Source organism: Talpa occidentalis, unplaced genomic scaffold (genome assembly GCF_014898055.3).
Source record: "Talpa occidentalis isolate TD23 unplaced genomic scaffold, MPIMG_talOcc4v2.1 talOcc4.785, whole genome shotgun sequence".
Classification (NCBI taxonomy): domain Eukaryota; kingdom Metazoa; phylum Chordata; class Mammalia; order Eulipotyphla; family Talpidae; genus Talpa; species Talpa occidentalis.
The window spans coordinates 1-21,311 of NW_023605178.1; the positions used below are offsets into that span (position 1 = coordinate 1).

The 21,311-nt window shown below is 39.9% G+C and overlaps 1 protein-coding gene across 1 annotated transcript; it reads left to right on the plus strand.

The window, feature by feature from the left end:
- Positions 1 to 5: 5 nt before the first annotated feature.
- On the plus strand, positions 6 to 16,209 carry LOC119233331 (endoplasmic reticulum aminopeptidase 1-like; the record flags this gene model as incomplete). The annotated part of the gene is given in 13 exon segments (XM_037495573.2): positions 6 to 162; positions 165 to 468; positions 2,729 to 2,867; positions 5,797 to 5,931; positions 8,988 to 9,060; positions 9,063 to 9,107; positions 9,839 to 9,993; positions 10,289 to 10,402; positions 12,336 to 12,348; positions 12,351 to 12,466; positions 14,141 to 14,272; positions 14,403 to 14,474; positions 16,047 to 16,209. Coding segments are annotated over 13 exon segments (1,614 nt in total), but the record flags the coding sequence as incomplete, so codon positions are not given.
- Positions 16,210 to 21,311: the final 5,102 nt, after the last annotated feature.

The window sequence follows — 21,311 nt, forward strand, 5'->3', positions numbered from 1 at the left end:
TATTGATTCTCTTAACGGTGGCAACTCCTACCTGGTGTGAGAGCAGGGAAACTACATCTCCAAAAGCTAGTGATGGGACACCATTTCCATGGAGTAAGATGCGACTTCCTGAGCACATCATTCCTGTTCATTACGACCTCATGATCCATGCAAATCTCACCACTCTGACTTTTGGGGCACCACTCAAGTGGAAATCACAGCCAGCCAGCCCACCAGTGCCATCATCCTGCACAGTAACCGCCTGCAGATATCAAAAGCCACCCTCAGGAGAGGCACCGGAGAGGGGCAGCCTGAAACACCACTGAGAGTCCTGGAGTACCCGCCTCACGAGCAAATTGCACTTCTGGCTCCCGAACCTCTGGTTGCTGGGCTCCCTTACACCGTGACCATCGACTATGCTGGCAACCTCTCTGAGAGTTTCCATGGATTTTATAAAAGCACCTACAGAACCAAAGAGGGGGAAGTGAGGTAATTTTTTCTATTTTTTTAAGCTTCAAGTGCTGCCCACATTAAGTTGATTGTTTCTGTGGATTATCTTCTAAAATTCCCTTGCTTTCTTATTTCTTTGTTTTGTTTTTGCACCTTCTTTGTAGAATAAAAAATGGCTAATTTCCCCCTTTTGTTTTGATCTTTGTCATTCTTTTTAGCCAAATTTCTTTCCTCTAGCTCTAGTAGAATAACTACCTATTTGCTTATTTAATTAGAGTATGGGCTATAATGTTATAATTCTCTTTGTTTTCTAGGGCTACTGTAACAAAGTACAGCCCTCAGTGTTGTCCATAGATTCTTGGAAACTGCATCTTTAAGCAAAGTGACATATAATTAAGTCAGATAAAATCCTTTCATTCGACCTTCGCTGGCATTGTAGTATTCTCATCAGCATGACAGCAAAATGACATTGTTAAAGGACCTGCTTTCCATAAACTGGGTGGCTTAAAACAACAGAAATTTACTCTATCACAGTTTTAGAGTTGATTGTTAGAAATCTAAAATCAGGGTGCTCGTAGACTATGCTTTCTATGAGTCTCGGGGTGGAATCCTTGCCTCTTAGCCAGTGGTGGCCATTGCTCCTTGGCTACATTAGTTCGGTCTCTGCCTCTCTTGGCACCTGCCTATTCTCCAAATATCCCTCTTTGTATGAGGACACCATTCACTTTGGACCTGGACCCATCGTGATGGCTTTGTCTTAACTTGGTTATGTCTGCAAAAACCTCATTTTCAACATTCGTAGAGACCAGGGATTGAGACCAGCATACCTTCTTTCAGGACAAAGTGCAATCATCATAGCTTAGTAGTAGAAGTACTTTTCTCTCCGTTAAAACTTTTATGGGATCCTCACTTGCCTTGCTTAGTTCTGTTTCTAAGGGGTATAGGGTAAAGGAAGATTGTTCAGGCTTTTTTGATGTTGGCCTCTGTGGCTATCACCTGTGGCCTTGAATGCAGGAGGCATTTGTGAGCGTGGGCTCGGCGTACGCATGCCTGATAGTGGGCACCTGGAGTATGGCGTGGATTATGTAAGTGGGCACACCTGAGCTTAGAGACTGAGCACATAAGGGCGTCGTCAGAGGACTGAGTGCGGCAGAGGCCCATGCGGTGGAGTGCTTTGGAGCATGGCTGCGAGAGGAAAGAGTGTATAGAGATTCTTAGGGGGCCCAAGTGGCTATATCCCTGCTGGCTTGTTTCCCCTCCGTTCTATTAGAAAACCTGTGGGGATGGTGCCAAGGGCTCCAAGAGTCTCTTTTAAGCTGCCTGAACCAACAATGAAGCTACCCGGCCTGGGCTGGTTGGTTGCAGGACAAGGGGTAATTTATTGGGGAGATTTTATACTAAATTTTAAAAATCAAATTTCATTTGTTAGTAGATTATAACTAAGTTGTTTTCCTGATTTCATATCACTTTTGAGGTTAAAAAGTCAGATTTTACCCCTAAGAGTTTTTAAAAAGTAAAATTTATCCTACTCATAGTCCCTAGATATAGCTACCTTTTTAGGGTAACATCCTTCCAGACTGCTCTAGAAGTCTAGAATAATGCATGCACTTTATTTTATATAAATGGAATTATATTTTCTGCTTTACTAGACAGTTTTTTTTATATGCTAAAGAGATGTTTTATATGGATGGCTATCACTATACATCATTTTAATGACTATTAAAATATATGTGCATGGAATTTTTAAACTAATTCCCCATGGATGGAGGTTAGGTTGTTCCTAATTTTCCAACATCAGCAATACTTTGACCAACATCTTTGTATATGAGTAAGTGCCTAGAAGTAAACTTGCTAAGTCAAAGGATCTACAAACATTTGTTATTCCCTGTCGTATTGCTTCACCTCTAACCAATGCTGTGTATTGGCAATCATTTTAGAGTCCTGAAGTCAACAATTATCACCCTTCCACTGACACTCCATTGACTGAAGAAGTTGAGCAGCTTTTGATATATTTGTTGAGTACTTGTAGGTTCTTTTGTGAGTTGCCTGTTTAAGGCATGTACCTGCTGTTCCACATGGTGGTTACTCATTAAAGCTATTAACCCTTTGTAAAATACTTTGCATTCCATGTTCCCATTTTTTTTACTTGTTTTTAAATTTTAGTTTATGATAACTTGTCACATATCTTTTATCACTAAAATCCAACTATCTTATGGTAATGTTAGGAATTAAAAATCACCCCTGTTATAGAGTCCATGGAGTTTCATGCTGTGTTTTTATTTCACGTGCAACATTTTAGGATACTTGCATCAACGCAGTTTGAACCTACTTCAGCCAGAATGGCCTTTCCGTGCTTTGATGAACCTGCCTTCAAAGCAAGTTTTTCAATCAAGATCAGAAGGGAGCCAAGACACCTAGCTATCTCCAATATGCCATTGGTGAGTCCACACTCTTATGGATCTGCTCACAGGAAAAATCCATTGATTGTTGTGACATGTCTTACTCAGTGACAGTTAACATTTGGGTCACCTATTTTGTTTGTTTTATTGCCTGACAGATAACTAACTTTTCTTTTACAAACCTTTTGTTTTAAACAATTTTGTTTTTTTTGTAGTCACAAAAAAAAAAGTTTCTTAAAAACATGCAAGATTTAAGAATGACATTTCAGGTCATCAATGCTAATAGGAGAGGTACTGTGGAAGGAATTGAGGTCAGGTGTGGATGAGCGTGCCCCTCATAAAGCATTTGCACCTTTGTTTTTCCTATAATCTTTTAAAAGGAGTTCAAAGAAATTGCTTCATTGAATAAGGTCATGTTTCTAGTATATAGTTGGTTTCTATAGTCACCGGTGCCTGCTCTTCCCTTTGGGTGCTGGATAGGTTAGTATGCAGTTTTAAAAACTCTATCTGTTATGCTTAGTGACTCTGTGTTAAATACCTTTAAATTCAAAACCTGGATTTCTATATACTGTGTCCTACTACTAAGGATATAGTTTACAACTATATGCCGGAAAGTGAGCACACAGATAAAGAAAAAATGTAATCTTTCTGATTATAATACAGAGTAAGAATAGATGGCTCTGATTCCTTTAAAGAAACCCTTGAACTCTAATTCCAAGCAGATGTGGACAGTGTTCCTTCTCCTTTTTAAAAGTGACGAGACCGTGCCAATACCAGTTATCTTAAGCTGAGCTACACTCTGCAAATGTTGCATATACCCCCTGGAAGCATTCCAGCCCTGGGTTCAGACTCGGTGTAGAATAAGGTTTGCCCAGAGTCCTGAAGGGCACCTGCCTCTTCCCTGTTCTGACCAGGGAATTATTATCCAAGCAGGAAGGGACTCTGAGGGCCACACACCAACCTCTAGTGTGTTCTCAACCTTTTCAACCTTTAGCTCTACTTTCCCTCACCCAAATTACTATAAGGATCCCTTCTGCAAACAAGATTCTGACAGGACCTCCAGTGAAAAACACTCTTATGCAAATCCCTACCAGTTTTGTTGCACCCTCTAGCCAGCCACCCCCTCTGTCTGTGAAAAGATGAACAATTATGCCATTCTCCAATATAAGTTTGAGATAGACAACATGCTTTTTCCAGTGATAGTTCCCTCCTTGAATATGATATTGCTCTCTGGGACAGGAGTGAGTCTCTCATCAGAGGATTACAGCTTTAGAAGAATAATGGAACACAGATGGATGGAAACTAATAAGACTGGAGGAATCTGTAGACTGGCAAGGGGTGGGGGTGAAAGCCAGGAGTCCCTGAGGCATCCCTAAGGTGCTGAAGTCTAAATCCATGGATATCAGGACCTATTTGGTAGGAAAATCTAATGTAATCTTGCCTCCTAGACGGAAAGCCCAGAAATCTAATAGGAGTGACCAGAGCTGCAGACATGGGGTTGAAGAAATAGACAGTGGGTTTGAAAGGATCTTTTGGGGGATAGAAAAGCAAATAAAGCTATGGAACATTTAAGTCTACAGGCAGTGAACAGGAGTTAATCACATTTAAATTAAATTAACCCAGTTTCCTAATAATTAGCATAACTTCAGGAACGAAATTTGGATTAGGTGTGGGTGGAATGCATTTAAAAACAAAAGGTAATTTGGGGTTCTTCTAGAGTAAACCTGTTTGCTCTCAGAGTCAGGGTTAGAATGACTAATGACCAGCAGGCACCATTGCTGGTGGTGCATGGGTATTAACAAGGATGTGGGCACAGGAGAGAGGTGGAAATATGAATGCATGCTTACCTCCAGACCATTACCTCACTGATTGCATTTCAAAGCTGATTGCAGTGATGCATTCAGAAGAGGCTTTGTGGGCTCCGGCCCAGGAACAGGCCACTTTCAATTGTATAAGAAATAGAAGTTCATTTTGGGTTGTACATGTGTTACAGGGAAAAGATGTCCTAAAGCTAATTCCATACAGGCTTTGTAGACTCCACCCACCACTCCAGACCAAAGCCAAAAGACACTGGGAACTCCAAATCCCATCACCACCAAAGGGAAGGTGGCTGGGACCTGAGGGTGGGGTTAAGCAGCCAGGTTTGGTATAAAGCCAGACACGTGGGCTTTGGAGGGGATCCCCCATTTTGGCTCTAAGCCAGCTCGCAGCATTCTGCCAGCTCGCAGCATTCTGCCAGCTCGGAGAGTGCCTTTGGGTTTCCAGGTCGGCTGATCGGGTAGGACGCATTAAAGACTTTATTTCCCTATTTTCTCCCTGAGTTGTACATTTCCTTAATTCCCTTTCCCTTGTAAATAAACCTTTTATTAACCTTTTTGTGTGTGCCTGTAGTGGAGATTAATAAGTCCCTTTTAAGCATGTGGGTGAGACCCACAGCCAGGCAACCCGTTTTTATATCGGGGTTGCCCTATAACACATGGTCACATTGTTTTCCTAGTGTAGAATTAAAAAAAAAAAATAGAAATTGCATTGCCACAATTCTTATACCTGTATTTAAAGATAAGTGGACTCTATCTTGGCAAAGGCAGTAACTTTAGTTTTGCCTCTCCTGTCTCAGGAACCTGCCTCAGGTTGCAAACATGACTCAGTTTGTGATCATATGGATTATTTAAAAGTGAAGCGGTGATGGTCACACAACTGTGAACATAAATAAAAAAATATATAAAGAAAAAAAAGTTGAATTGTGTACTTTAAATGGTGAATTTTATCGTATGGAATTAAAAAATTGCTTAGAATCGTTTGGCCTTAATGTCTAAATGACAATCAGATGTTAGAGAAAATGTTAAATAATTATACCAATGGCATGCCATATACTTTCAATATTATGTCTTGTAGTTAGGAAATTTCTGTTTTTAACATGTGTTCAATGTATTGGGTTATTTGATGACTTAAATTATTCTGATTTTAGGTTAAATCCGTGACAGTTGCTGAAGGACTCATAGAAGACCATTTTGATGTCACCGTGAAGATGAGCACCTACCTGGTGGCCTTCATTGTTTCAGATTTCAAGTCTGTCAGCAAGATGACCAAGAGAGGAGTCAAGGTGAACCTGTGATTGTCACACGGGGTGACCAGCTTGTCCTGGCCTGCCCGGGACTGTACTGGTTTTAAAACCGGAAGTCCCACGTCTTGGAACCCGCCCCCCTCAGTTGGGCAAATGGTTGCTCAATCTCTTGTGACAGATGCTCATATGTGCAGTGAGTTCTAGCAACAAAATCATGCGGAAGGCCTGGCCTGGGCCATTGCCCTGGCTGCACCACTAACTGGCTTTCTGACCTCAGTTGGCCCTGTTCCCTTTGGAATTTTTTTTTTTTAAAGATTTATTTATTTATGCATACAAGAACTGGGGTACTGGCCAGAGGTGTGTATATGGGGGTGGATGAGAGGATTCACCAGAGGCAGAGTAGGAAACAGAACAGGCAGCTGAAATACACTGCTGAGTGGAGCAGCGGGTGAGGCAAGAGAGGTCTGCTACGCCATGTGGGTCACCTCCCTGGCTGGGGATTGAACTCATGCTCCAGAGGCTGCGGATAGCTTCATACTTTGCATCTTAACCCCTTGCGCCACCAGGGAGGCCCTTTGCGGTATTTTTGATACTTCTTTAAAATGTCAGAGTTGGACTAGATCTGGTTTCTTGGGTTCTTTCTGGCTTTAACTATCTGCAATTTGGAAGTGAACGTTACTTAACCTGAGCACGTGATTTCTGGCCTTGGGAAGGGAGTAAGATTGGTGTAGTCTGCAGATTAGATGGGCCTGGGCTGAGCATCTGAGCCAGGAAATACTGGAAGACTTCAGAAAAGGTCTTTTCTAGGAGCTCTTGCCCCTTGTCTCGCTGCCATGGTGTAGGGGGCCTGTGGAACTGCTGTGTGGTTCTGAATACCAATACCTGTTTTGGAAAGGAGAGCGTGCACTTTATTTGAAGATAACTTATTTATTTGTGTTGGTTTTCACAGGGGCCTGAAGTTAGGACTTCTCTGCTGAATTGGCTCTTTTTCTATAGTACTAAGTGTCTTATTCTTGTGAAGATATCTCTAATTATTTGGTACTTAAAGGTCATACCTGAGATTTGGTAGGGAGCATACTAATTTCAGCAATGAAGCTCTATCGGCAGAAACACTCAATTTTTTATATCCTTTATAAATGATTCTTTTTATGTCTCTTCCTGTGATACTGAGATTTATAAATAAAGGAGATATTGGGTTCTCAGAAAAGTCATGACTTTTTCCTGTTTTTTGAAGCAAAAATGCATCATCACTTTTCCAACAGGCCAATATATTTGGTCTTCATCCTGATTCTGGGACAGAGAACTCGTAAAACCCTAGGACTTTATTTTAATTTTATTAAATTTATCTTCTTACATCATTGCTCATTTTTGTACGATATTTGATTTCTCCTGTCAGTTGTCATCCCCAGTTCTCCCTCCACTACAGCACCTGTGTCCTCCCCAATTTCACCACCCCCCTTCTCTGCTTGTGTCTTGCAAATAAAACCCTAGGCATTTTCTAAGTGCAGAGAACCTTAAAGGTGTCTCTTGTTATGTTAATGAGGTGACTTTGGTAGTCTGGAGAGGGGACTGATTGCCAGGGAACCAAGCAGGTGATTGGAGAATTGCACCTTTCAGTGCCTCACTGACCTCCAGCTGGAGTTGAGTTCAATCACCAGATGCTAATGATTTTATCAACCCGATGATTTTATCAACCCCGTCTGTGTAATGTAGACACCATAAAAACCCCAAAGGGCAGGTGGGTTTGGAGAGTTTGCAAGTTGGAGGTGCTGGAAGAGTAGCCATCTGGAGGGGGAGAGTGTGGATGTCCCCAGCTTGGCCCCATATCTTGCCCCATGCATCTCTTCCATCTGGCAGCTCCCAAGTTAAATCCTTTTATAATGAATTGGTAATCTGGTAAGTAAAATGAGTTCTGTATGCTAGGCTAACATTCATTTGATGAAGGATGGGGTTGTTGGCATCTCAGTCAGAAACCTAGGATAAACTGGACTTGAGGTTTGCCTCTGAAAAGGGAGTGTGAGTAGCCTTGTAGGACTGAAATACAATCTGTATTATCTAGAAGGGCAGTTAGTGTCAGAATTAAATTGACTTGAAGGACACTCATCTGATGTCAGAATTACTTGGTGGTTGGGGAAACCCCCTCTCTCCCCACATCCACATTGATTTTGTGTGCCAGACATACAGGTATCTTTAGTCCCCTATTTCTTCAAAAACTTTAAGCATACGTATAATATGTTCTGTGTCTAGTAATTGTCATATCAGAATCCTTGTATATCTGGTTCTGAGGTTATTGCTTCTGCCGGCTCTTGCTCACGGTATCTTATTCCTTTGTGCGTATTGTGGTTTATGTCTTTGAATTTCTGTCACCTAAATTGAAGGTGGATTGTTACAGAGATAATTCGTTTGCTCCTGTCAGGTGGCTGGAAGCAGTTACCAGTCCATGTTAAGCTACTGGCTTATTTATCCTAAGTCCAGCAGCTAAACATGGTAAAGGTTAGGCTACAGCTACAATTTCCCCTAGTAAACCCCCTTCTTCTGTGAAGAGTACCAAGGTCTGAATAAGACATTTCCCCCTTGCATTCCTTGAAGAAGGGGGTGGCTGTTTCTCATTTTCCCTGACCATAAAGGCATGATCTTTTAGAGTTCAATTTTATGCAGGGGCTATCTCCTGGTGGACAGACCCCATGGTCAGGCTCTGGATTTTTGTCTCCTAGCCTCTGAATATCAAAGCTCAAGCCTGTCTGTGCTGTGATAGTGTTTCAGGACAAAAGCTTACTGCAGTGCTTGTCTGATTTCTCAAGGTCTCACTCTCTCTTCCGTTTTGGCCTCTAAGTCACCTTACTTTTTCACTATTTCATGTGAACATTTAAAGACATTTTTATATATGTTGTATTTGTAGTTGTGGTCAGAAGGTGAATTGATCATGAAGAATGAATACAGAATTAAGGAAAGAACAAGAACATCCAGTTGTCTTGAATTTTGGCAACCATATCCCATAATATGAAGTTGCTAATGGTATAATGTTAGTCTTCCATCTAGTTGTGGAGTGAAGCTTTGATAGCATTGGAGTAACATTCTTGTATCTTTCCCTTCAGGTTTCCATTTATGCTGTGCCAGAAAAGATAAATCAGGCAGATTATGCACTGGATGCTGCAGTGACTCTTCTTGAATTTATGAGGATTATTTCAGCATTCCATATCCATTACCCAAACAAGGTAGAGATTTCTACAGCTATTCCAAACTATAGCCCTTAATGGCCCCAGCCATAGACTATATCCTCCTAATTGGCATCCCCATGGTTGTCCCAGCAGCGCCTCAAAGTTATTAAAAACCTGGGTAGTTGTGAGCCAAGGGGCTGATCTTTCTGACCCCTGTGTATACAGTGATCCTCTAATGATAATAAAAGTGGATCTGGGTACAGTTTCCTGGGGCATTTGGCATGGGGATAATTCTGATTTAAAAGGCAAACCTAACTGTACTAGTGGGTAGTCAGCAAAGGGCATAGGCAGGCTGCATTTTTCATTATTGACACATACTGGGTAGGAACATTTAAGGCACACAATGTATGTTTGAATGAATAAATTTACATAACATTAGAAGAATCTGCATTTTCTTTATCACATGAGTTTTTAAAATGACTGTTGTCAGTTAAATAGGAGTTTGGGGTATCGGAAGTAGTGGATTTTTGAGCCATTTGTTAACATTCCGTCCCCAGACTCATTGTCAGAACCTTAGAAATGGGAGTCAGGAAGCCTGAATACCAAGTTGATTATCACACAGCACCCAAGTGAGCAACTTTTTCTCTATTGTGAAAGGTTGTCTAGAGTTTGATTCTGTACGGGAAGCTAAGCTTTTCTTTTGATACTTACACCTGCTCATTCTGAAAGTGTGTTTGGATGAGGTGTTATTTAGAGATTGGTAATGTTTTTACTGCTTTCTTCCAAAGATCTTGCTGCTATTCCTGACTTCCAGGCTGGTGCTATGGAAAACTGGGGACTGACAACATATCGGGAATCTGCTTTATTGTTTGATGCTGAAAAGTCTTCTGCCTCCAGTAAGCTTGGCATCACCATGACGGTATCCCATGAACTTGCTCACCAGGTAGACAGTCCCAAATGTGTGTCTTTAAAAATATCATGTGACTAGGTCTGTGTTGCTTTTATGGGACATATGTGGCTACTCTTAAATTGTGTGAATTGTATTGATTCATTTGTTTTGTCTTTTTCCCGTAAGAAAAATTATTGAACCATATTTTATAACTTACGTCAGGTTTTCTTTAACATTCATATGCTGACATTGTACATATAATTTGTATTTCTTAGTGCCTTATGTTTATGGCTATATATTCTGTTATTCAAGGAAAATGTGAATAATTTGAGAAATACTTTTCTTCCAGTGGTTTGGGAACCTGGTCACTATGGAATGGTGGAATGATCTTTGGCTAAATGAGGGTTTTGCCAAGTTTATGGAATATGTGTCTCTACTCGTGACTCATCCAGAACTGAAAGTTGTAAGACATGTTTATTTGCCTTTACACTTGAGATAATTTGTTCTGTTTAGTGTCACTGGGAAACATTTACTAAACTTTGATTTTATAAATCTTAGGTTAATAATTTCCTTGTCTCTCCTGCCTCCCTGTGACTATGCAGGTGTTTCTTTTCACCTTTGCAGGCTCTTCCCTTTGCAAAGAAGCAGCAGCTGCCCTTTCTCCCTGATTGTGTCTCTGTTAGCATCTACTTCTTTCCCTTTCCTAGTAATCCGATCTTTTTAAAATAGGGGGAAAAATCCTTGTAACTTTAGATATAAATCATGTTTTTAAAATGCAAGTGAAATCCAAACATATATCACAAAGACATTTCCAGATTGGATTGTGAAACTGTGTCCCTTAATAACAAAAAGTAATGACAACATTTTCTTCATTTCCCAGCTCACTGAAGATAGGTACAGATTGCTATTTTTTTTTTTTTTTAAAAGATTTATTTAGGCATACAGGAACTGGGGTGCAGGCCAAAGGTGGGGGGGGGGTGAGAGGATTTACGAGAGACAGAGTAGGGAATAGAACAGGCAGACTGACTGAAATACACTGCTGAGGGGAGCAGCAGGCCAGTCAGGAGAGGTCTGCTGCGCCATGTGGGTTAGCTCCCTGGCCGGGGATCAAACTCCTGTCACAGTGGCTGACGATAGCTTGATAGCACTGTGTCTTTAATCCCTGTGCCACCAGGGAGGCCCACAGATTGCTATTATTTTAAGAGGACCCTTGCTGTTAAATCAAATGAATTATGCTTAGGTAACTGCACATTTGATTGTGTATGAAGCTAAACTCAAATGGGCCACAAATTTAATGTTTGAGAACCTGTTTTATTTTCATGTATTTAATTTGTGAAAATCACATATAGTAAAATTAAAAAAAACAGTACCTTATGTATACAATCCTTTGCCCTACTATAATAACTTTCATTTAACATAAATCATTTTCTTCTTCTGTACACATAGTTTACACATTGTTGTACTAATATACATGTTATACTACAGAGAATCACAAATATTATCCTAGGTGCCACGTAATCTTTAACAATAAGAATTATTACTCTTACTCTATTGGATAATATGTTTTAATTGGGTTACGTTGGAATTTGTTCTTTTTTTTTTAAATTAGGTTTTGAAGCTAAACTTCTTTGCTTTAAAATATGGAAGGTGATAATTGGAAATGTTGAAATTACTAGTTATATTTATACTAATGCATAATTTTGTGCATTTATGTATCTTGATCATTTTCTCTTGGTAATTTGCATAGCTATGTTTTAAGTTAATATGAAATTTTCTTTAAATTGATAAGTTTTTAAGATCAGCAAAATCTGGAATTTTTACCCAAATCATTGTTTTTGAAGGATGTTCTTTTTTTTTTTTTTTTTTTTTTTTTTTAAATTTTCTTTTTTTTTTTTTTTTTTTAAATATTAAATTTTATTTTTATATTCCCCCATACAATTGCAAACGCCCCATTCTGACCCCAATCCTTCCCCTCCTGCCCCCCACCCCCCAAAAAGTGTCTCTGGTTCATAGTTTTTTTGTTGATTTTGATTTTCACTTTCTTATATTCATTTTCCTGGTCCCTTATTTAAGTTTTCTAGATTCTGCTATGAGTGAGACCATCCGGTATTTTTCTTTTTCTTTTTGGCTTATTTCGCTGAGCATGATCCCTTCCAGCGCCATCCATGTTGCTGCAAATTGCATGTGTTTATCTTTTTTGAATGCTGAGTATATTCCATGGTATATATGTACCACATCTTGAAGGATGTTCTTTAGAAAATAGTAATTCTGTAAATATTAAATAGGCTTTACCAGAAGGGTGAAGGATAAACCTGTTGCACCAGATCAAACTTTTTTCCTTTGATCTTTTCCATCTAAATGTAACTCACAGGTGATTTTCTTTTTTGTCTCAATAGGAAGATTATTTTTTGGCAAATGTTTTAGTGCCATGGAGGTAGATGCATTAAATTCCTCACACCCTGTGTCCATACCAGTGGAGACTCCTGCTCAGATTCGGGAGATTTTTGATGAAGTTTCTTATGAAAAGGTAAAATGGACTCTATAGCTACAGTTTGGACACTAAACTTATTACTGAGTGGAGGTTATAGGTGGGGGTGTGGGTGACTTTCTCTTCTTTATGGCCAGTGAATCAAATGCCTTCTGTTCTGACCTGTGCTGAGTGGAGTTAACTCTTTTAGACTTACCTTGCAATTGGGCTTATAATCCAGTTCTTCATTTACTGTCATAAATTGAACATCCATGGTCAACAGAAGCTCTGCCTTCTGTTTATTTAACAAATAACTGTTCATCGTACATCAACTCTGAACCAGCCAAAAATTCTGCCCTTGTGTAGCTGACCTTTCAGTGCCTTATAAAATATGGTTTGTAGTATTGAACTGCGAAGTATTATCCTGCACAATGTGTTTAGTTTATTTATTTATTTATTTAATTTATTTATACAAACACTGGGGTACAGTCAGAAGCGCGGGAGGGTGAGAGAATTCACCAGAGCCAGAGCGGGGAGCAGAGCAGGCAGAAGGACCGAAGCACACTGCTGAGGGGAGCAGCGGGCGGCAGAAGAGGTCTGCGTGCCATGTGGGACCCTCCTCCGGTGGCCGGGGAGCAGCCGGGGATCGAACCGGTGCTGCAGAGGCTGCGGGCAGCTTCGCAACCCAGTGCTCAATGGCTGCGCCACCGGGGAGGCCCCTGCACAAAGTGTTTAATAGAGAATTGGGGATTGTTGCCAACTTTTAATCCTTGGGAGATTTTATATAATAATCCAGAATCCTGCCTTCTCTTACCAGCCCTGTGTTTTTCTATGTAGTGTCGTGACTTCCTGATGAGAGCAAGTTTCTGTTTTTCCACTACCCCTTCCATCACCAACCACTTCTATTTTCTTCTCACTGAGCATTTATTTACCTTTGCACTTGACTGCTCTATTTGTAGTCAGTAGCATTGTCATTTACCTTTGCACTTAACTGTAGTCATTAGCATATGTCATTTACCTTTGTACTTGACTTTTATTTGTAGTCAGTAGCACAGTGTTTCTTGCCTGCATCTTTCTATTAAAAGTGCAAGGAATAAAAAGGATAAAAGCATTTTCTTACCCTCATTTATGTAACCTGTCCATCATAGGAGGCATTTGAGCTTGTGGCCCATAATCTACAGTAATGGGAGTGGAGGGGAAATAGCTCTTCATAGGCACACAGACAATCTAGAAAATCTCCAGCTTTCCTTCTCACTGTGAATCTTGTCCTCTCGAGTCCTCAGGTCTTGAGGCTGCCTAGTTTGCACCATTCCTTACCAGCTACTCACTTTTGTTACACCTCTTGTACCTGTCATTCCCAGTACTGCCCCAGAGTGGCAGTGGGGGAAGGCCCATATGGTGGTTGAAGATCAATGTTTAATCGGTGCCATTATCTATTCAGCTGTCCACTGTGGGAGCTGGCAGGTGATGCTAACTTGCTCCTTGGGGAGACTTGACAACTGAGATAATAACTGTCGCCAGTGGAGGATTAAGAGTCCATGTTCCACCCCCTTCCAGGTGAATCCAGATTTAACCCACTTGTACTAATTAACTCATTGATCCCCCAACCTCAAAATCTTACTTTGCATGTATTTGCATTTGAAAGAATTCTTTCAAAATAATATAAGACAGTAGATTAGATTGCAACAAAAGTATAGATAGCTATAGAGTCAATTATTCATATTATTTTTTCAGGGAGCTTGTATTCTGAATATGCTAAGGGATTATCTCAGTGCTGATGCATTTAAAAGTGGCATTGTGCAGTATCTCCAGAAGTACAGCTATAAAAACACAAAAAATGAGGACCTGTGGAATAGCATGGCGAGTGTGAGTATGTTTTGTGTATCTCTACATTTGATATTTTCAAGTTTTTAATTTTTTTTTCGTATCATAGCCCTCTGGGAAGAATCATGAATGTTTTCTATGGAAACTAGTGATGTGTTTATTATCCGTTTAGATTTGCCCTTCAGATGGCACACAAGGGATGGAAGGCTTTTGCTCTAGAGGTCAACACTCATCTTCAACCTCAGTAAGTGTTTACAACTGTACGTGTTAGAGCTCGCTCTTTACTCCATATTCTTTGAGGAAAGCTCTTTGCCAAACTTCCTGACATCCTTGGTAATATCGCCCTTCCTCTAGATAAGAAAGCCTTAGACTGATCATCATCTTTCACAATTTTACTTCATTATCTACACAGGGAGTTGCGTAGCTTTCTTTGGTAACAGTCTGCAGTGATACTAATTTCTTCTGCTTCACTCTCTGTAAAGTAGTGAATTTATGACATGTTTCTGTGTAGATTAGGGGTGTATCAGTCAAGATGTATCAGTCATTTCCATAACTGTATTTGTTATTTTTTTTTTAAGATTTACTTTATGCGTATAAGAACTGGGGTGTAAGCCAGAATAACAGAGGGTGTGGGTGGATAGTGAGAGGATTCACCAGAGACAGAGTGGGGAGCAGAACAGGCAGATCTGCTGAAATACACTGCTTAGGGGAGCAGCAGGTGAAACAGGAGAGGTCTGCTGCGCCATGTGGATTATCTCCTGGCCAGGGATAGAATTTGTGCTGCAACGGCTGCTGATAGCTTGATAGCACTGAGACTTAAGCCCTGCACCACCAGGAGGCCCTCCCCCCCCCCCCGCACCCCCCACCTGCTTTTTTTTTTTTTAACAATGAAGAAACAGGCCCAATGCAACAAGGGTTCTTGAGCAGTTACTATGTGTCAGGCATGTGCTCAGCCCTGATAAGGTACTAGTGTATCATCTTTACTCTTCACACTAAATTTAAGAGGGAGGTACTGTTATCCCCATCTTTCCAGCTGGGAATATGAAATTAAAAGGCATATGGTTAGTAAATTATAGGGCAGGGATTTGAATTTAGCATTTCTCAGGTTTTTAACTGCTAAGAAACATAGAATTCACAGTATCTGAGTCACAGAACAGTCTGATTCCCTTTATCTGAACTTGTGAGTCTGGTTATTTTATTTTATTACCAGAATTTTATTCACCATGTTTTTATTTTCTTGCCTTTATTAATTTTTTTTCTTTTTTGGAAATGATTCACTGGTTTCTAGAATGTCCTATAGCATATTTTCCCTTTTATTCTTGCTTCAATATTTAAAAAAATATTTTAAAAGATTATATGCTCTTGCATTCACCACTCTTTGACTTTGGGCTGTCTCTGTAAAAGCACTCCCCTTCGCCATACATTCTTCTCTTCCTTGCTTGTCTGACAGCCAGCATAGCGAGGCATGTATTGAAAACTAGCCACTGTCTCCCTCATTCATTCATTAACATGCTTGCTTTGTGCCTGCTGCCAAGCCTGAGGTATGTCAAACAAAACCAGATATTGTACCTGCTCTCAAGATATGTACGTGCAGAGGAGGAGAATGAAGAGTCAGTATTCAGTGCTCTGATGGGGGGTGATGACAGGAAGTGGGGGAGGAAGGAGCAGGACTGGGGGCCAGAGGGGCAGATGAGAAAGAGCTTCACCGAGGAGGTTGTCAATCAGTAGCAGCTCTGTGAATCCAAGCTGGAGTTCTGCCTTTTCTTAGAGCATGGTCTAAGTGGGTCATATCTCTGCTTTTTTGTGTATAAACCAGCACTGGCGACAGGAAGGCGTTGATGTGAAAACCATGATGAACACCTGGACACTGCAGAAAGGCTTTCCCCTGATAACCATCACCATGAGAGGAAAGAATGTTCATATGAAGCAAGAGCACTACATGAAAGGGGCTGACGACGCATCAGAAACTGGGTAATGTTCTTAAGAGAAACGAATTTTGTTGCTGCTGTAACATCTGACTTGCAGGATAAAACTTTCTTTTTTTTTTTAAAGATTTATTTATTTATTTATACAAGCACTGGGTACAGTCAGAAGTGCAGGAGGGTGAGAGAATTCACCAGAGCGGGGAACAGAACAGGCAGACTGATGAAATACACTGCTGAGGGGAGCAGCGGGCATGGCAGGAGAGGTCTATCCCTCGCCAGTGGCCAGGGATTGAACCGGTGCTGCAGAGGCTGCGGGCAGCTTCGCAGCCCAGCGCTCAACCGCTGTGCCACCAGGAGAGGCCCGCAGGATAAAACTTTCTTACAATGAACCTGGGAAGTTCGCTGATGTCCATCGAGGGACTTGCCATGTCCAGCCAGGCAGCTCTTCACCCAGACCGCCACACTGACTGAAAACAGGAACTAATTTCTCACACCTGCCACTCTACGTTCATTTGTTTATGGAAGTGAGATCTTGAATAAGTAAAAACATGAAGAATGAATTACACTTCCCTCGCCCCATGTCCTGAACTCTCTGCTTAAACATAAATGATGGTTAATGCCTTTCAGCAAATATGGGGAAATGGTATTAAAACAGAGCTGTTACAGTCTCTCGTGTTAGCTAGAAAGAATTCTAGCCGAAAGTGTTCTATACTCTGGTTTTAAAAGTTTGACAGGTGTAGATGTAAATTTCAGAAGTGAAGCCATGTGGATGAACACTCTAGTTTTCAGTGGCAACAAGATTTAATTCATGCTAAGCAAGCAAAGCTTCTGAGCATTTAGCACTCACTGGGTCCCACCGACTAACCAGGCACACTTTAACCTTTGATTTTTTTTTTTTCCTGTTAAATATTCTTTTTCTCACAAAACATTGTAAAAGCAATAGCATCAGCTTTGGAAAATTAACCCAAAATAGATATTTTAAATCCTTTCTGTGGAAAAACACAAGATTAAATGTGACAATAAATGAGCTCACAGCAAGTCATACGCATAATTATAGTATTGAATCCTTCTATTGATCATGACACAAATTAACCATTTGTAGGTGTTGCTACAGGAGCATAAAAAAATCTTTTAAATAATGCCCCTACCTTTATCACTAAAATATTTCAATAGAATTTATGTATCCTATGAAGTTGACTTACATACCACCATCTTCTCAAAAGATGACTGACATTATTGTCATAACATTGGTGTGCCACACTGTATATGACTCAGAGGTATAGAATCACACCTCTTCTGATGCAGATCATGACACCACACCCACCACCAAGGCCCCCATAGTCCTGCACCATAGTCTGTGAGGCTCCTTCCATACTTTGCTCTCCCCACTGTCCTTCCCCATCTGGTAGCCTCAGTTCTACACTTGTGCTCTAGAATTTGTTATTGGTATGGTTTTATCTTTTGTATTCTCTATAATTCTACATATGAGTGAAACCATCTTTCTTCTGACTTCTTTCCCTTAGCATTATCCCCTCCAGCTTCGTCCATGTTGATTCAATTGGCAAATTTCATCTTTTTTGTTTTTGTTTTTCACATCTTAATCCACTGATCTGTTCCTGGGCACTTGAGTTGTTCCATAACTTGGCTGTTGTAAACAGCCAGTGAACATAGGCATGCATGTATCCCTTTGAAATAGTGTTTTTGCCTTCTTCAGGTAGATTCTTAGGAATGGGATTGTCTGGTAGAGCTGTTCTAATATTTTGAGAACTCTCCTTGCTGTTTTTATGAGGGCCAGATCACTCTAGATTCTTACAACAGTGCACAAAAACTCCTTTTATTCTACGCCTTTGCCAACACTTTGTTGTTTCTATTCTTTTTGATGTGGGCCATTCTCACAGGTGTGAGATATGGTATCTTCTTGTGATTTTGATTTGCATTTCTCCGATAAGTGATGATGAGCATTTGTTCATGTGCCGTGGCCATCTGAGAAGTGTCTATGTAGCTCTTCAGCCCATTATTTTCTTTATTTAATTGTATGTATTTCTTTATTTAATTTACAGATCTTAGATATCAGCCCCTTGTCAGATGTACCATATATAAGTATTTTTTCTCATTCAGTAGGGTGTATTTGTTTAAGGATCATTTCTTTCTCTTTGTTGAAACTGTCCTACTTTTCTCATTTCTCTTGTTGGAGATGATTCTACAAAGACCTCACTGAAACCAGTGTGGTGCAATTATTTGTCTGTCATCTGAGTTTTATAGTTTCAGGTCTTGCATCCAAGTCTTCAATCCATTTTGAGTTAATTTCTGTGTAAGGTGTGACAGTGGCCTAGTTTTATTCTTTTGCATGTGAATGTCCAGTTTAACCAACACCATTTGTTGAATACACTTTCTTTCTCCCAATGTATAGTTTTGACTCCGTTGTTATTGATTAACTGTCCATATTATAAGTGTGAGTTTATTTCTGGGGTTTCAGTTCTTTTTTTTTTTTATTAGATAATAAATTTTATTGTTATATTCCCCATATAATTGCAGCGCCCCCATTCTGACCCCAATCCCTCCCCTCCCGCCCCTGCCCCCCTAAAAGTGTCTGTGGTTCATAGTTTTTGTTGATTTTGATTTTCACTTTCTTATAGTTATTCATTTTCCTGGTCCCTTATTTAAGTTTCTAGATTCCTGCTATGAGTGAGACCATCCGGTATTTTTCTTTTTCTTTTTGCTTATTTCGCTGAGCATGATCCCTTCCAGCGCCATCCATGTTGCTGCAAATTGCATGTGTTTATCTTTTTGAATGCTGAGTAATATTCCATGGTATATATGTACCACATCTTCTTGATCCAGTCATCTATTTGGGGCATTTGGGTTGTTTCCAAAGCTTAGCTATTGTAAACAGTGCTGCTATAAACATAGGGGTGCAGGTGCTCTTTGGAATTGATGTTTCTGTGTCCTTTGGTAAATACCTAGGAGTGGAATTGCTGGATCATATGGAAGCTCTATGTTTAGTAGGTCCAGAAATCTCCACACAGCTTTCCACAGTGGTTGGACCAGTTTGCACTCCCACCAACAGTGCAGAAGAGTTCCTTTTTCTCCACACCCTCGCCAACATTTGTTGTTGCTAGTTTTTTAATATGTGCCATTCTCACTGGTGTAAGATGGTATCTCATGGTAGTTTTGATTTGCATTTCCCTGATGACAAGTGATGTTGAACATTTTTTCATATGCCTGTTGGCCATTTGCATTTCCTCTTCAGAGAAGTTTCTTTTTAGCTCTTCTGCCCATTTTTTGACTGGATTATTTTCTTTGTTGTTGTTGAGTCTCATCAGCTCTTTGCAGATTTTTTGATCAGTCCTTTATCATTAGTGTTGTGTGCAAAAATGTTCTCCCAGTTGGTGGGTTTTCTCTTTGTTTTTGTTATTGTCTCTTTTGCTGTGCAGAAGCTCTTTAATTTGATGTAGTCCCAGCTGTTTATCTTTGCCTTCACTATCACTGCTTTGGGTGATGTGTCTATAAAGATGTCTTTGATGTGCAAATCACGTAGTGTTTCGCCTATATTTCCTTCTATATATTTTATGGTTTCAGGTCTTATGTCTAATTCTTTAATCCATTTTGAGTTTTTTGTGTATGGTGTGAGGTAGTGGTCAAGCTTCATTCTTTTGCATGTAGCGACCCAGTTTTCCCAGCACCATTTATTGAACAAACTTTCTTTGCTCCAATGCATAGTCTTTGCTCCTTTGTCAAAGATTAGTTGACCATAAATCTGTGGGTTTATTTCTGGATTTTCTATTCGATTCCATTGGTCTGTATGTCTGTTCTTGTTCCAATACCATGCAGTTTTGATGATTATGGCTTTGTAGTATAGTTTGAAGTCTGGGAGTGTGATGCCTCCATTCCCTTCTTTTTTTTTTTCAGGAGAGCTTTGGCTATTCGGGGTTTTTGTGTGATTCCATATGAATTTCATCAATAATTGTTCTATTTCTTTGAAGAATGACATTGAAATTTTGATTGGAATAGCATTGAATCTGTATATTGCTTTTGGAAGGATGGCCATTTTAATAATGTTTATTCTTCCAATCCATGAGCAGGGATATCTCTCCATTTCTTTGTGTCTTCTTCTATTCTTTTAACAGTGTTTTATAGTTTTTCTTGTATAGGTCCTTTACCTCTTTTGTTAGATTTATTCCCAAATATTTGATTTTTTTTGTTTCAATAACGAAAGGGATGGTTTTTTTTGATTTCTTCTTCTTCAGATTTATTGTTTGTGTATAGGAAGGCTACTGACTTTTGCATGTGATTTTGTATCCTGCACTTTACTGAACTGATTGATGAGTTGAATTAGCTTTTCTGTGGAGTTTTTGGGGTTCTCTATGTATAATATCATATCGTCTGCAAATAGTGATAGTTTGACTTCTTCTTTTCCTATTTGGATTCCTTGGATGTCTTTCTCTTGTCTTATTGCCCTGGCTAGGACTTCCAGTATTATATTGAAAAGCAGTGGTGAGAGTGGACATCCTTGTCTTGTTCCAGATCTTAATGGAATTGCTTTCAGCTTTTCACCATTGAGAATGATACTGGCTGTTGGCTTGTCATAGATGGCCTTTATGATTTAAGGTATGTTCCTTGTATCCCAAGAATTTCAAGGGCTTTTATCATGAATGGGGTTTGCACTTTGTCGAAAGCTTTCTCAGCATCTATTGATATTATCATATGGTTTTTATATTTCTTTTTGTTGATGTGTTGGATAACGTTGATTGATTTTCGGATGTTAAACCATCCTTGTGCCCCTGGAATGAATCCTACTTGGTCGTGGTGAATTATCTTATGGATACATTGTTGGATTCTGATGGCTAAATTTTATTGAGGATTTTTGCATCAGTGTTCATTAGGGAGATTGGCCTGTAGTTTTCCTTTTTTTGTGTTGTCCTTGTTCGGTTTTGGTATTAGTGTAATGTTGGCTTCATAGAACGTGTTTGGTATTGTCCCTTCCTTCTCAATTTTTGGAAGAGTTTGTGAAGGATAAGCACTAATTCGTCTCTGAATGTTTGGTAGAATTCAGTTGTGTAAATCCATCAGGTCCTGGGCTTTTGTTTTTGGGGAGTTTTTGATTACCATTTCAATTTCGCTAATGTAATTGGTCTGTTTAGGTGTTCTATTTCTTC